Source organism: Stigmatopora argus, chromosome 1 (genome assembly GCF_051989625.1).
Source record: "Stigmatopora argus isolate UIUO_Sarg chromosome 1, RoL_Sarg_1.0, whole genome shotgun sequence".
NCBI lineage: Eukaryota > Metazoa > Chordata > Actinopteri > Syngnathiformes > Syngnathidae > Stigmatopora > Stigmatopora argus.
Genome location: NC_135387.1, coordinates 14,827,544 through 14,839,903, shown reverse-complemented (window position 1 = coordinate 14,839,903; position 12,360 = coordinate 14,827,544). Strand labels below are relative to the sequence as shown.

At 38.1% G+C, this 12,360-nt stretch overlaps 1 protein-coding gene across 1 annotated transcript; it reads left to right on the top strand.

Annotated features, from left to right (window-relative positions):
* The first annotated feature begins 689 nt into the window (after positions 1–689).
* Positions 690–8,086, top strand: LOC144076083 (tripartite motif-containing protein 54-like). The gene is made up of 11 exons (XM_077603657.1): positions 690–2,643; positions 3,904–4,083; positions 4,275–4,438; positions 4,504–4,681; positions 4,919–5,014; positions 5,087–5,164; positions 5,262–5,417; positions 6,387–6,409; positions 6,509–6,633; positions 7,021–7,253; positions 7,749–8,086. The coding sequence occupies exons 2-11, from the start codon at positions 3,916–3,918 to the stop codon at positions 7,833–7,835; spliced, it is 1,308 nt and encodes a 435-aa protein (XP_077459783.1). The 5' UTR covers positions 690–2,643; positions 3,904–3,915; the 3' UTR covers positions 7,836–8,086.
* The last annotated feature ends 4,274 nt before the right edge of the window (positions 8,087–12,360 follow it).

Sequence of the window (12,360 nt, the reverse complement as noted above, 5' to 3'; positions counted from 1 at the left end):
TGTCATATCGTATTGCAGTGAAATTGGTGATTTACACCTCTGGAAATACATTGGCTACTTCCAGTTCCAACGATACATCCCGTGAGTTATTTTACTCAATTCATGCCAATTGGGCGAGAACTGATGGTGTGAAATGAATATTCTCAAACAAGTGGAGTGTCAATAGTTTCTTTTACTGCAAACTTTCTTCAATTCCCCAATTCAAGTACTGCTCCTTCAATCAAATCCTTTGGATATTTCATCATTTTAGTGAAAATATTTGTCACACTTTGCAATAAGTGAGTTAATTAACCCCAAATATTTCAATTACTTATCAACATTTTCCTTCCTTAATCTTTTTTGCATCTTTGTGCACTGTGCATGGTTGAAACAAATTTGATATACAGTATCTTACTTATTGAGTAATAGTCTATATTTTAAACAGACATGGAAATTTTGTAAGCGGCGATAGATGAAAGAAAACGAGGACTTTACTTTATTTTGATTGTAGCGATAAACAAACTTATGTATCTTTACTGATGCTTGTTTCCACATTTCCATGTAATGTAAATGTTAAAATCAAATCCATTCCTGTAGCCTGTTTTGGATTTGACTAGATTTCTTAAGCCAAAAATTCATATATGAAAGAACAGGCTTTTGTTTTAAATTTTTAAAAAATCAACCACTTCTTGTTCCCCCCCCCCCCCCCCCCCCCCCCAATCACCAATGCAGATGGAAAGAAGTAAATAGTACAGCCAATTCCCAACATGTTCTCCCTACATGATCCGTCAATGATGAGCATGTTGCTAAATGCTTTCAAGTTACACCTTTGTCATCACTAATCACTTACTTTATAATTTGCAAACATTTTCAGTGTCTTGTGTGTAGTTTTTTTGTTGTTGTTGTCGAGTGCTTTGTGAAATGGTGAATGCTGGATTGTCTTGGTGTGTCATTTGTGGGACACTTTTCCGCTTTTGACGAGTTGACCCTATTTGCTCAAATATTTACTCGACTGCACAGTGTCGGGCTTTTATTTGAGGAGAGGGTTGAGAAGGGATTAATCTAAGGGAGGTGTGTGTTTGATAAAATACTGTATAAAAGATCCAAACTACTGAAACCTTGTCATTCCTGTGCATGCACACACACACACACACACCCATACGCACACACACACATGCACACAACTTTTCATTTAGCCATGTGATCATGTGACTTCCTGGAAGGGAGCACAATGTTGTGGAAATGAAACGGTGACTGTGCAAGTGTTTCGTCGTCGTATGTCCTTCTATTCTTCCTCCATTTTCATTTGTCTCCGCCCACCATGGTTCCTCTGCGTTCACTTTTTTTCCTTCAGGGTTTCTTCAAACCAACGAACAGCAAACGTGACCGAGTGAAAGACAAATCAAAATGTTTGGACCTTACGTTCTATTTTAAGTGTGGAAATAGTGACTAGATGAGAATAATGTTGTATTTATTTTATGTTTTTAACTTTTTAACCTGAGATGAATGGCGATAGAAGCTTGTAAACCTTTGGTCTCGTGTCAGGCCCATATGTTAGTATGCAAATTGTGCTCGTTAAATGATTCCTCAAAAGAAAAATAAACTTTTCACAGGTCTTTTTGTCTTGGAGGTCATGTATTTTTTTCATGTCTTCACAAGTCAGACATTCCAATGAAAAATCAGTGTTATAATGCTAAAATCTTTAATCAACAGTCTGTTCGGACCAAAAATTGCTACGTGCAAATAGGTGTGTGATTTCACCTTTGTTCTGTTGTTATTACATGCACACAAGACTCAACTATCCAAAAATATAATACGGAATGTTAAATAAACATTGCAGTCATGCCCGTTTATTTAATGGCGTATGATTGTTTTATGTATATAAAACAAGAACATGTTAAATACATTGTTTTTCATTTGAAAAAACAAGAAGGGTGATTCTATAGTTCAAAAACCTGATGTAATAAAGAAAAACTGAGACCAGTTTAAGACTCCGCACTGAAAAATTAGTAGCCAAGAGCAGATCTCAAAAGGTAAAACAACAAAAATAAGTCTTTCCAGTGTTATTAAATTAAGATACCCCTTTTAAATTATTTTAAAGTGTCTTAAACCATGGAATCTCAATTGCAATCTCTGGACTGTTCTGCTGTTTTAAACACATCAATTTAATTGGGACAGATTAACCCAACTACTAATTCTCCAGGATGGAAGATTGCCACAAATGGGTTTACCTTTGGGAATGATGCATTGAATTGTTTGCTTATACCTCTTTTATTGAATACATAGTTAATTTTCACGTTTATAATGGTTTAGAGCAGTCATTCTTAAAGAGTGGTACACGTGGTCCCTCTAGTGATTGACTGATAAACATTTTGGATGTAGTATTTTTCTTGATCATGTGTGCATGCAACTGGAGAGTGATGCTTGTTCTTATTCTGTCCCTGCCTCATATGGCTTGTCCGTGTGTGTGTATGTGTGTGCGTTTGTCAGATTTAGCTCTTCGTCACAGGGGCAGCTGCAGATCATAATGCACCTCAGTAGCCAAAGGACCTCCGAAAACACATAGGCAGCAGTAATTGCCAACATTAAAAAAATGCAGACGCAGCACGACTAACAGTGTGTTAGATTCCAAGAGGATCAGCAAGTGAAACAAAAGAAGAAAAGGTATGTCAACGTGTGCTCTCGTTCTTCTTTGTGTGTTAGGTTAGAACTTTATTTCATCCCGTATTTGGGAAATGTCTTGGTTGCAGTAGCAAGAGACACAAGACACACAAGACATTGTAGACCTAGGTAAAAAACTGGAGCCACACACAGGAAGTCCACACACAACCAGGGCCTTGGCACGGTTTGACGGCCATTGTGATTAACCCCCAATGAAAATGCATAGGATTTGAGGGAACATAGCAAAGGAGCACACAATTCACAACAGTGAAAGAAATGATTAAGAAACTGATTTTCAATGATTTAGACATCGAATCATGGTTGCCCGGCCTAAATTTATCTTTTACAGCCATACCCTAAAATTCAAACAAAATTAACTTTATTGTGGTAATAATAATGGGGGTGATACTACTTTGCGGTTTTTCGTTTATCGCAGCCATGCCTGGTCTGCATTAACTGTGATATTTGAGGGATTACTGGATTGACTTTTAATCAGGTTATTTCGGTTCATACTCATTTTAATGGGATGAATTTGGAATTGATAGATATGGCCGTTTTTGGAATTGTTGGTCATAGTTGTATTGATTGCTATTGAAGGATGCGGATGTCTTTGGAATTGATGGATAAACACTTGAGGTGAACAAGGTAGCCGTCATTGCAATTGGCTGATGTGACTTCACCTTAAAAACTCAGTAATTCAAGGCACAACAGGCTATTATTTTGTTTTCCATCAAAAATTCTACCATGAATTGAGGAAATTTTCCCATTTCCCCATTTCTATTCAATTCCTCTAAATTGCACTCCAAATTGCCCCTAGGTATGGGTGTGAGAGTGCATGGTTGTCCTTTGTCTCCTTGTGCCTGGCGATCGATTCAGGGAGTCCCCCGCCTCTGGCCCGGAGTCAGCTGGGATAGGCTCCAGCACCCCCGGCAACTCTGATGAGGATAAAGCGGTTCAGAAAATGAGATGAGGTTAGAGACTATATTACCAGTTGTATTGACGATGGTCCCTCATTTACACATCCAATTACTGGCGTAGAGATTCCTGTGGTACTCAAATTTATAAGTCATTTATGGCTTTTCACACTGGGCTTTTAATATCTCTGTTTTAGGCATGTCCAAGTGTGATTATTGATTAGCGTGTTACCAAAAATACTATTCCTCTTTACTTTCGGGGTTATACTGTCGTGGTTATCACAGGTCAACATGATTAGTTAAACATGAAGTGCAAAAAGAAGTCTTGTGTTCATTTTCCCATCAAAAGGAAATATAGGCCATGTCTCTGAGTCAGCTGAAAAAAGGCAGAGCAGAGCGGGAGGCGGAGTTTGCCAACCTGGAGAAGCAACTGATGTGTCCCATCTGTCTGGAACTTCTCCAAAAGCCCATCGTCATCCTACCATGCCAGCACAATCTATGCAGAAAGTGTGCTGATGAGCTCCACCAGGTCCGTTCTTGACTTTCTAACTACTTGCATGACATGTAGGTGTGGCCATTTTTAGATCCGTCGCCTTGTACCTTATACAAAGCTGGCGTCCACTCATATGTTCATACATGGTTTTTCATCCATCTATTTATTTTTGGGATGCTTGCTCACCATTCGCATATACTGCAGTCTTGAACATTACTTTTTTTCAGTCTCAGAACATCTCGAGGCTGAGCAGCGGCACCATTTGCTGCCCCTCATGTCACCACGAGGTGGTCCTGGACCGCCACGGTGTCTACGGCTTGCGGCGTAATCTTCTAGCGGAGAACATTATCGACATTTACAAACATGAAGTCTGCGCTCACAGCGGCAACAGGTGGGGAGTAAAAAACAAAAAAACATACGTAAGGAAGATTAGTTTTTCATTGACTTTTTGTCCAGGCCCCTCCCTCTCCCACCTTCACCACCTGCTCAGGTGATTTGCTCACAGCACGCGGATGAGAAGGTCAACATCTACTGCATCACCTGCAAGCTGGCCGTCTGCTCCCTATGTAAGGTCTTTGGAGAGCATCAGTCATGCCAGGTGCAATCTCTGGAAGATGCCGTGCAGAATAAAAAGGTCTGTTTGCCCAAATAAAAAAGGTCCTTCTTAGTCACTTCTCTCAAGTCCAACATTTTTCTAGTTAGATTTGGAAAACTCAACCAATTAAAACACACACACAGGCATACCGTTTATGCTTTTAAACAAAAACAGCATCACCACGGCACTTGCATGATTTCCCCCTTTATTGATAATCCGCTCTGGTTGGAATGCTTTTGAACATCTTGTTATTATCACTCAATCTATACTTTGCAGGACGAGCTGAGGGAGAGTGTGGCTTCAGTGGTAGAGATCAACCAGAAAATTCAAGCAATAATGGATGAGCTTGACGAGACGTGCAGGAAAATCGAAGTGGGTCCACCCTGTCATATATGAGTTGGAAAAAATCACATGACTTAACTTTTGTTTTGTTTCTTTGCTTAGGAAACCTGCAAGACTCAGAAACAAAATGTATGCGACAAGTTCAGACGAATGGCCTCAATCGCGGAGGAACGATTTAGTGTGAGATTAAAGCCAATGTGTCCTATTATGGCAAGCATACGAGGACTGTGCAATACATGAGCGTTTTTTTTTCTCCATGCGTATCGTCGTCACCAAGGCCATGACAGAGAGAATCACTAATGAAGAAGAGGCAAAGGCGGGCGGTGTCCGATTGCTGGTCCGTTGCTATGGAGATAGCGTAGAGGCTAACAGGAAATTGTTGGAGAAAGCAGTCAGCGCTTTGGAGGATCCCGACATGGTGGATTTTGTTCAGGTAACGAAATTTCCATGGGAATTAAATGGATGAAAATGTAGCCTAGAGTTTTGTAGTTTACATTTATTGGTGTAAGTACAGTCGTGCCTCTACTTACGAAATTAATTGGTTCCTAGACATTTTTGTAACTTGGGAATTTCGTAAGTAGAGGTGTACTTTATATGTAAATTCTCTCATTCGTTCCACGGTCCTCACACAACTACCAACTAGACCCTTTAAAATTGGTCAAGGTGTCCCAATTCTGTATGAAAGATGTGAGGAAACACACAAAAATGAGAGAAAATTATGAGGAAAGGATTTTTTAATGTCTTAAAATAAATAAAGCATATAAAAATGTGCCATGCACCGCTGAAATATCTCCCTCGGTGGTCATTATAGATGTAATACCCGTGTTTGTATTGAGAGCCCGATCTACCAGGGCCGAAAGCCATCCACTTTGTAGTACATTTTAGACTTTTACGTGTGCACTATGTGTGTGTCTGAAAATATGTGCCATGTTGCATTTGTACAGTTTTTAATCACTTAATAAGGGGAATTCAAAATAAAATAATGGATAAGGAAATGCATTTACTTTTTGGGGATTTCATAATTTGGATCTTTTTTTGTATCTCGACTCATTCATTTGCATGTTAAAAATTAATTAATTATTTTTCTTAAATTAAAAAGATCCAAGTTAGGAAATGCCCCAAAAAGTAAATGCATTTCCTTGGTAGTTGTCTGAGGACCGTGGAACGAATGAGAGAATTTACATATAAAGTACACCTCTACTTACAAAATTTTCAAGTTACGAAAAAAGTTTAGGAACCAATTAATTCCGTAAGTAGAGGTACGACTGTATTTTTAACATTAAATATGAAACCATTGAACAGATTTTTAAAACTGTGTAAAAAGTTGTTCCTGTCACACTTTAACATTCTCCATTGCCCTTTCAAATATTTTAAGCTGTTGTTTTTCTGTCCTCAATCGCAGAACTCCAAAGAGTTGATCACAAAGTGAGTAGTCCCACTGACCGATGGCGTCAATCCAAATGAAAAATGGGAATGGTTTTCTTGAGTGGAAAGACCCAAGTCCTCCATTCCGTGGCTCCACAGGGTTAAAGCTGCCAGCAGCTTCCATCGGGTTGAGACGCACAAACCAAGTGACCAAAAGATGAGACGTTATCGATGTAACTTCAGGCAGCAGGAACGCGCCATTACTGCCATTGACTTCATTGCATGTATGTTACAATCAACCCTCTCATGCACAAATTGTCCCCCCCTTACATTGACCTCACCATTGACGGCAGTAGACGTCCAATTCATTTTGACCAGGTGGGGTGAATTATCGAATATTCATTAAATTTATGTATGTTTATGAAAACAATAGAATATCAAGTCAAAGTTTAATTTTGGCAATTCAAGTTGAAAGATGAAAACAACCCATTTTATGGTTGCAACTTTGCTGATTAAGATTTTCACCTCATTAAAACACCAACCTTTTCAGGATATTTTCAATTTCTTATTAGTACTGCATGCATATATTTGTATACTGTATGTATATGTACATGCAGTATATTAAGGGTAATTTTTCATTCATTCCAAGTCCCTCCCCTCTTCTTTTACAGTTGAAGATCCTTTAGAAAGTATGCAAAATGCAGAACATTCAGAAGCTGAGGACACGCCTACAGAAGTCCCCATTTTGCACGCAGAACCAACACTGGTGCTTCCTGAAAGCACCATCCAGGAAGATATCGAATGTGAGAAGGTGCAACTCCTTGCGAAAGAGGAGGCGAAAGGAGAAGCCAAGGAATGTTCAGACTCCCAAGAGGAAATGGCAGCTCAAATCGACACGCAACAGGTATGTGATGATTGTACCAACACTGTTTTGCTTCTCTTCAGGATATACACCTCAATAAATATATTGGAAAACAAATATAAAGTGACCCCTCACCTCCCACCCCGAGGATATTAAAGGGTGGGCATTGGCAAATCCATCTAACAAGGATTTTAGAAGTTCACGTGTAAAATAATGTGTACATAAAGAGTGTAATTTAACCGAAACAAATTAATTACACTTTTGAAGTTTTGGTTAATTTTTAGTTAAAAAGAGTTGGAGCCTCAATGGATCTACTTTTACATAAGAAAATGCAACATTCATTGTTGTTAATAGAGGCATATATACACTATGATTAGCGATGGGCTAATTGCCTACCCATGCGTTATGCCATTTTTACCTCTTCTGACTCCTCTTGGTCTCCTCTTCCCAGCAATGTTTTTCTTTTCTATTTAAGAGCTTTTCCTGGCGTTTTTTTCCGTCACCGTGTCCTTCTTCCTGTGTGATGCTTTTCTTCAGGCTGTCATTGCGCTGTTCTACCTGGTGGCTTTCCTGGTGCTTCTGCAGAAGGCTTGGTCCTCCATCGGCTCCTTCATCATCAGGTAGCGTCAGCCGAAAGAGAGTCCGTCTTCACCCACCTACTGGCTACATTTGTGTAAAAACAGCAACCACATTCAGATTTGTCGTCTGATCTTCATCACAACACAAAGAATACTAAACAGTCTGCCCGTCTAATCTGACACAAACAATGCCGTTTTTATATTTTTATCGAGAAGAAAATCTGCTAATTGTATTTGTAAGATCAGAAATATATATTTGCACGTCAGAGGGTTGCTTGGATTATTAATTTTTAAATCTGCTCAATAAATGCTCAAAATGACTTGAGAGTAGATTTTTAATTTCATAGTTTTTAGCTCAATGTATGCCATTGACCAGTGGGACATACGACCCGTATGAGGATAAGCCGTTCAGAAAATCAACGAATACCCTTACCAGACATGGTCTTTTTTTAAAGGCTGAAGCCCCCCCACAGTAAAGCGTTTTTCTTAAAAGACGACATAGTATAGTAAGGCTTTTTTTCTTAAAAAATGACATAGTATTGTAAGGCTTTTTTCTTTAAAAAAACGACATAGTATTGTAAGGCTTTTTTTCGTAAAAAACGACATAGTATAGTAAGGCTTTTTTCTTAAAAAACAACATAGTATATGCTTTTTTCTTTAAAGACGACATAGTATAGTAAGGCTTATTTTCTTTAAAAACGACACAGTATAGTAAGGCTTTTTTGTCTTTAAAAACGACATAGTATAGTAAGGCTTTTTATTTACAAAAAAGACCATGTATAGTAAGGCTTTTTTCTTAAAAAACGACATAGTATAGTAAGGCTTTTTTTCCTAAAAAAACGACATAGTATAGTATGGCTTTTTCCCCCTAAAAAACGACATAGTATAGCATGGCTTTTTTTCTTGAAAAACGACATAGTAGAGGAAGGCTTTTTCCCTAAAAAACGACATAGTATAGTATGGCTTTTCCCCCTAAAATACGACATAGTATAGTATGGCTTTTTTCCTTTAAAAAACGACATAGTATTGTATGGCTTTTTTTCTTAAAAAAACGACATAGTATAGTGAGGCTTTTTTTCTTAAAAAACGACATAGTATAGTATGACTTTTCCCCCCTAAAAAACGACATAGTATAGCATGGCTTTTTTTTCTTGAAAAACGACATAGTAGAGGAAGGCTTTTTCCCTAAAAAACGACATAGTATAGTATGGCTTTTCCCCCTAAAATACGACATAGTATAGTATGGCTTTTTTCCTTTAAAAAACGACATAGTATAGTATGGCTTTTTTTCTTAAAAAAACAACATAGTATAGTAAGGCTTTTTTTCTTAAAAAACGACATAGTATAGTATGACTTTTCCCCCCTAAAAAACGACATAGTATAGCATGGCTTTTTTTCTTGAAAAACGACATAGTAGAGGAAGGCTTTTTCCCTAAAAAACGACATAGTATAGTATGGCTTTTCCCCCTAAAATACGACATAGTATAGTATGGCTTTTTTCCTTTAAAAAACGACATAGTATTGTATGGCTTTTTTTCTTAAAAAAACGACATAGTATAGTAAGGCTTTTTTTCTTAAAAAACGACATAGTATAGTATGACTTTTCCCCCCTAAAAAACGACATAGTATAGCATGGCTTTTTTTTCTTGAAAAACGACATAGTAGAGGAAGGCTTTTTCCCTAAAAAACGACATAGTATAGTATGGCTTTTCCCCCTAAAATACGACATAGTATAGTATGGCTTTTTTCCTTTAAAAAACGACATAGTATAGTATGGCTTTTTTTCTTAAAAAAACGACATAGTATAGTAAGGCTTTTTTTCTTAAAAAACGACATAGTATAGTATGACTTTTCCCCCCTAAAAAACGACATAGTATAGCATGGCTTTTTTTTCTTGAAAAACGACATAGTAGAGGAAGGCTTTTTCCCTAAAAAACGACATAGTATAGTATGGCTTTCCCCCCTAAAAAACGAGATAGTATAGTATGGCTTTTTTCCTTTAAAAAACGACATAGTATAGTAAGGCTTTTTTTCCTAAAAAACGACATAGTATAGCATGGCTTTTTTTCTTGAAAAACGACATAGTAGAGGAAGCCTTTTTTTCTTAAAAAACAATATTGTATAGTAAGGCTTCTTTTCTTAAAAAACGACATAGTATAGTAAGGCTTTTTTTCTTAAAAAACGATATTGTATAGTAAGGCTTCTTTTCTTAAAAAACGACATAGTATAGTAAGGCTTTTTTTCTTTAAAAAATGACATAGCAAGTAAGGCTAAGAGAGTCGGAGAATAAATCTGACTTCTGATTCTTCACCTTCTAGTTGTTGCTGTGGTCCACTGGCAAAATCATTGGGTCAGAACATGAGGTGGGAATCAGGAATGAGTTCAATTCCACTCGTTGCAATTCTCAAATTGTTGTGCAGTGGCAAAGGCAGTGGCAAAGACAATGGGTCAGAACTTCAGGTGGACTCAAGGTCAAATCAGAAGTGAGTTTGATTCCACTCTTTGCAATTCTCAAATTGTTTATTGAGGTAATTAAAAGGATAAATATAACTTCCAATCACATCATTTCAGAAGACACTGTGGTCCAGTGGCAAGAACAATGGGTTGAAATTGAAGTTGGACACAAGTTCAAATCTGGAGTGAGTTCAAGTCCACTCTTTGCAAATCTCAAATTGTTTATTGAGGTGATGAAAATGATAAATATAACTTCCAATCATCTCATTTCAGAAGTCACTGTGGTCCAGTGGCAAAGACAATGGGTCAGACAGACCTCAAGTTAGTGGATTTGACTGCCATGTGGGAGATGGGGTTCGAATCCCTCTCTTGTTTGACTAATCACTACACTAGTAGTTCAGTAAATGGGTAATCCTTTTTTTATTCAAATAAAGACTTAGTCATTTTTTTCAGCAAAACAATATTTCCGGTCAGCCTTCGGCTGACCGGAAGACAGTTGGGAGGGGGGGTTCCTGGTGGTGTTCGACAGTCGGCCTTCGGCCGACTGCCGACACCATACAGTCGTTGACTGGCGACACCGGGACGTGAACCCTCGACACCCACGTCGCAGGCAGGTGACTTACCCACTACACCACGAGGCGGCCCGCCTATACATGATTGGAAGTTATATTTATCCTTTTCATTACCTAAATAAACAATTTGAGAATTGCAAAGAGTGGAATTGAACTCATTCCTGATTTGAACTTGAGTCCACCTGAAGTTCTGACCCATTGTCTTTGCCACTGGACCACAGTGACTTCTGAAATGATGTGATTGGAAGTTATATCTATCCTTTTCATGACCTCAATAAACAATTTGAGAATTGCAAAGAGTGGAATTGAACTCATTCCTGATTTGAACTTGAGTCCACCTGAAGTTCTGACCCATTGTCTTTGCCACTGGACCACAGTGACTTCTGAAATGATGTGATTGGAAGTTATATCTATCCTTTTCATTACCTCAATAAACAATTTGAGAATTGCAAAGAGTGGAATTGAACTCACTCCTGATTTGAACTTGAGTCCACCAGCAGTTCTGACCGTTTGTCTTTGCAACTGGACCACAGTGACTTCTGAAATGAAGTGATTGGAAGTTATATTTATCCTTTTCATTACCTCAATAAACAATTTGTGAATTGCAAAGAGTGGAATTGAACTCACTCCTGATTCCCACCTCAAGTTCTGAACCAATATTTTTGCCACTGGACCACAGCAATAACTAGGAGAAGAATCAGAAGTCAGATTTATTCTCCGACTTTCTTAGCCTTACTATACTATGTCGATTTTTTAAAGAAAAAAGCTTTACTATATACGTATATTCAATAAGTGTACTGTTTATTCCTTACACCTCCACTGATGGCACTTATGTGGGTGTGAGTTATCCACACAGGTTCTTGCTATTAAAAATCAACACCAGACCAGTTACTGCCAGGGTGTCAAACCGGTCCTCAAAAGGGCCGCAGTGAGTGCAGGTTTTCATTCCAACTCAACAAGAGGATACCTTTTGCAAGTGTAATCAGTTAATTAAAGTCAGGTGCTACTTATTTTAGAAGCCACCTGATTGGTTAAAATGTCAGCACTGGATCAGTTGGAACAAAGACCAGGACCCACCGCGGCCCTCGGCGGAATCGGTTTGACACGTGAGTTAGGGTGTTTTCATTCAAAATTTGAATGTATCATAATAATTTTTAAAAAGCTAATTGAGCAAAGCCTTGAATACTGAACTCAAAGATTTAATTATTACACTGATAGAGAAAATAGAAACTAGTATTAAAAAAAAAATCACTTTGCTGACAAACAGCTTGTTATGGCGTCGACAAGCTGGTCTGTTTTGGCCACATTCTTGATGTTTCCCCAAAAGTCTGTGCTCGTTGTGGAACTCAAACACACAATGGAATGATTTCTTTTCAAACAAAGAGCTATAGGTAACGCAATGTAGCCAATTTGTTTGCAAACATTTTTCTCCATCCACATAGGGCTACAGCATGCGATCAAAGCATGCTCCCATCAAAAACTCCCTTAAAACGAGATATGGGGCTTAAAAATCCCCAATTGACAACGTACCGAATGTGCTGCATT

Excerpts from the sequence above, each read along its gene's own strand:
- LOC144076083 (XM_077603657.1), top strand. The coding sequence starts at position 3,916 with ATGTCTCTGAGTCAGCTGAAAAAAGGCAGAGCAGAGCGGGAGGCGGAG. Across the intron at positions 5,015-5,086 it reads AGACGTGCAGGAAAATCGAA|GAAACCTGCAAGACTCAGAA; the intron begins GTGGGTCCACCC and ends TTCTTTGCTTAG. Across the intron at positions 5,165-5,261 it reads TCGCGGAGGAACGATTTAGT|GCCATGACAGAGAGAATCAC; the intron begins GTGAGATTAAAG and ends GTCGTCACCAAG.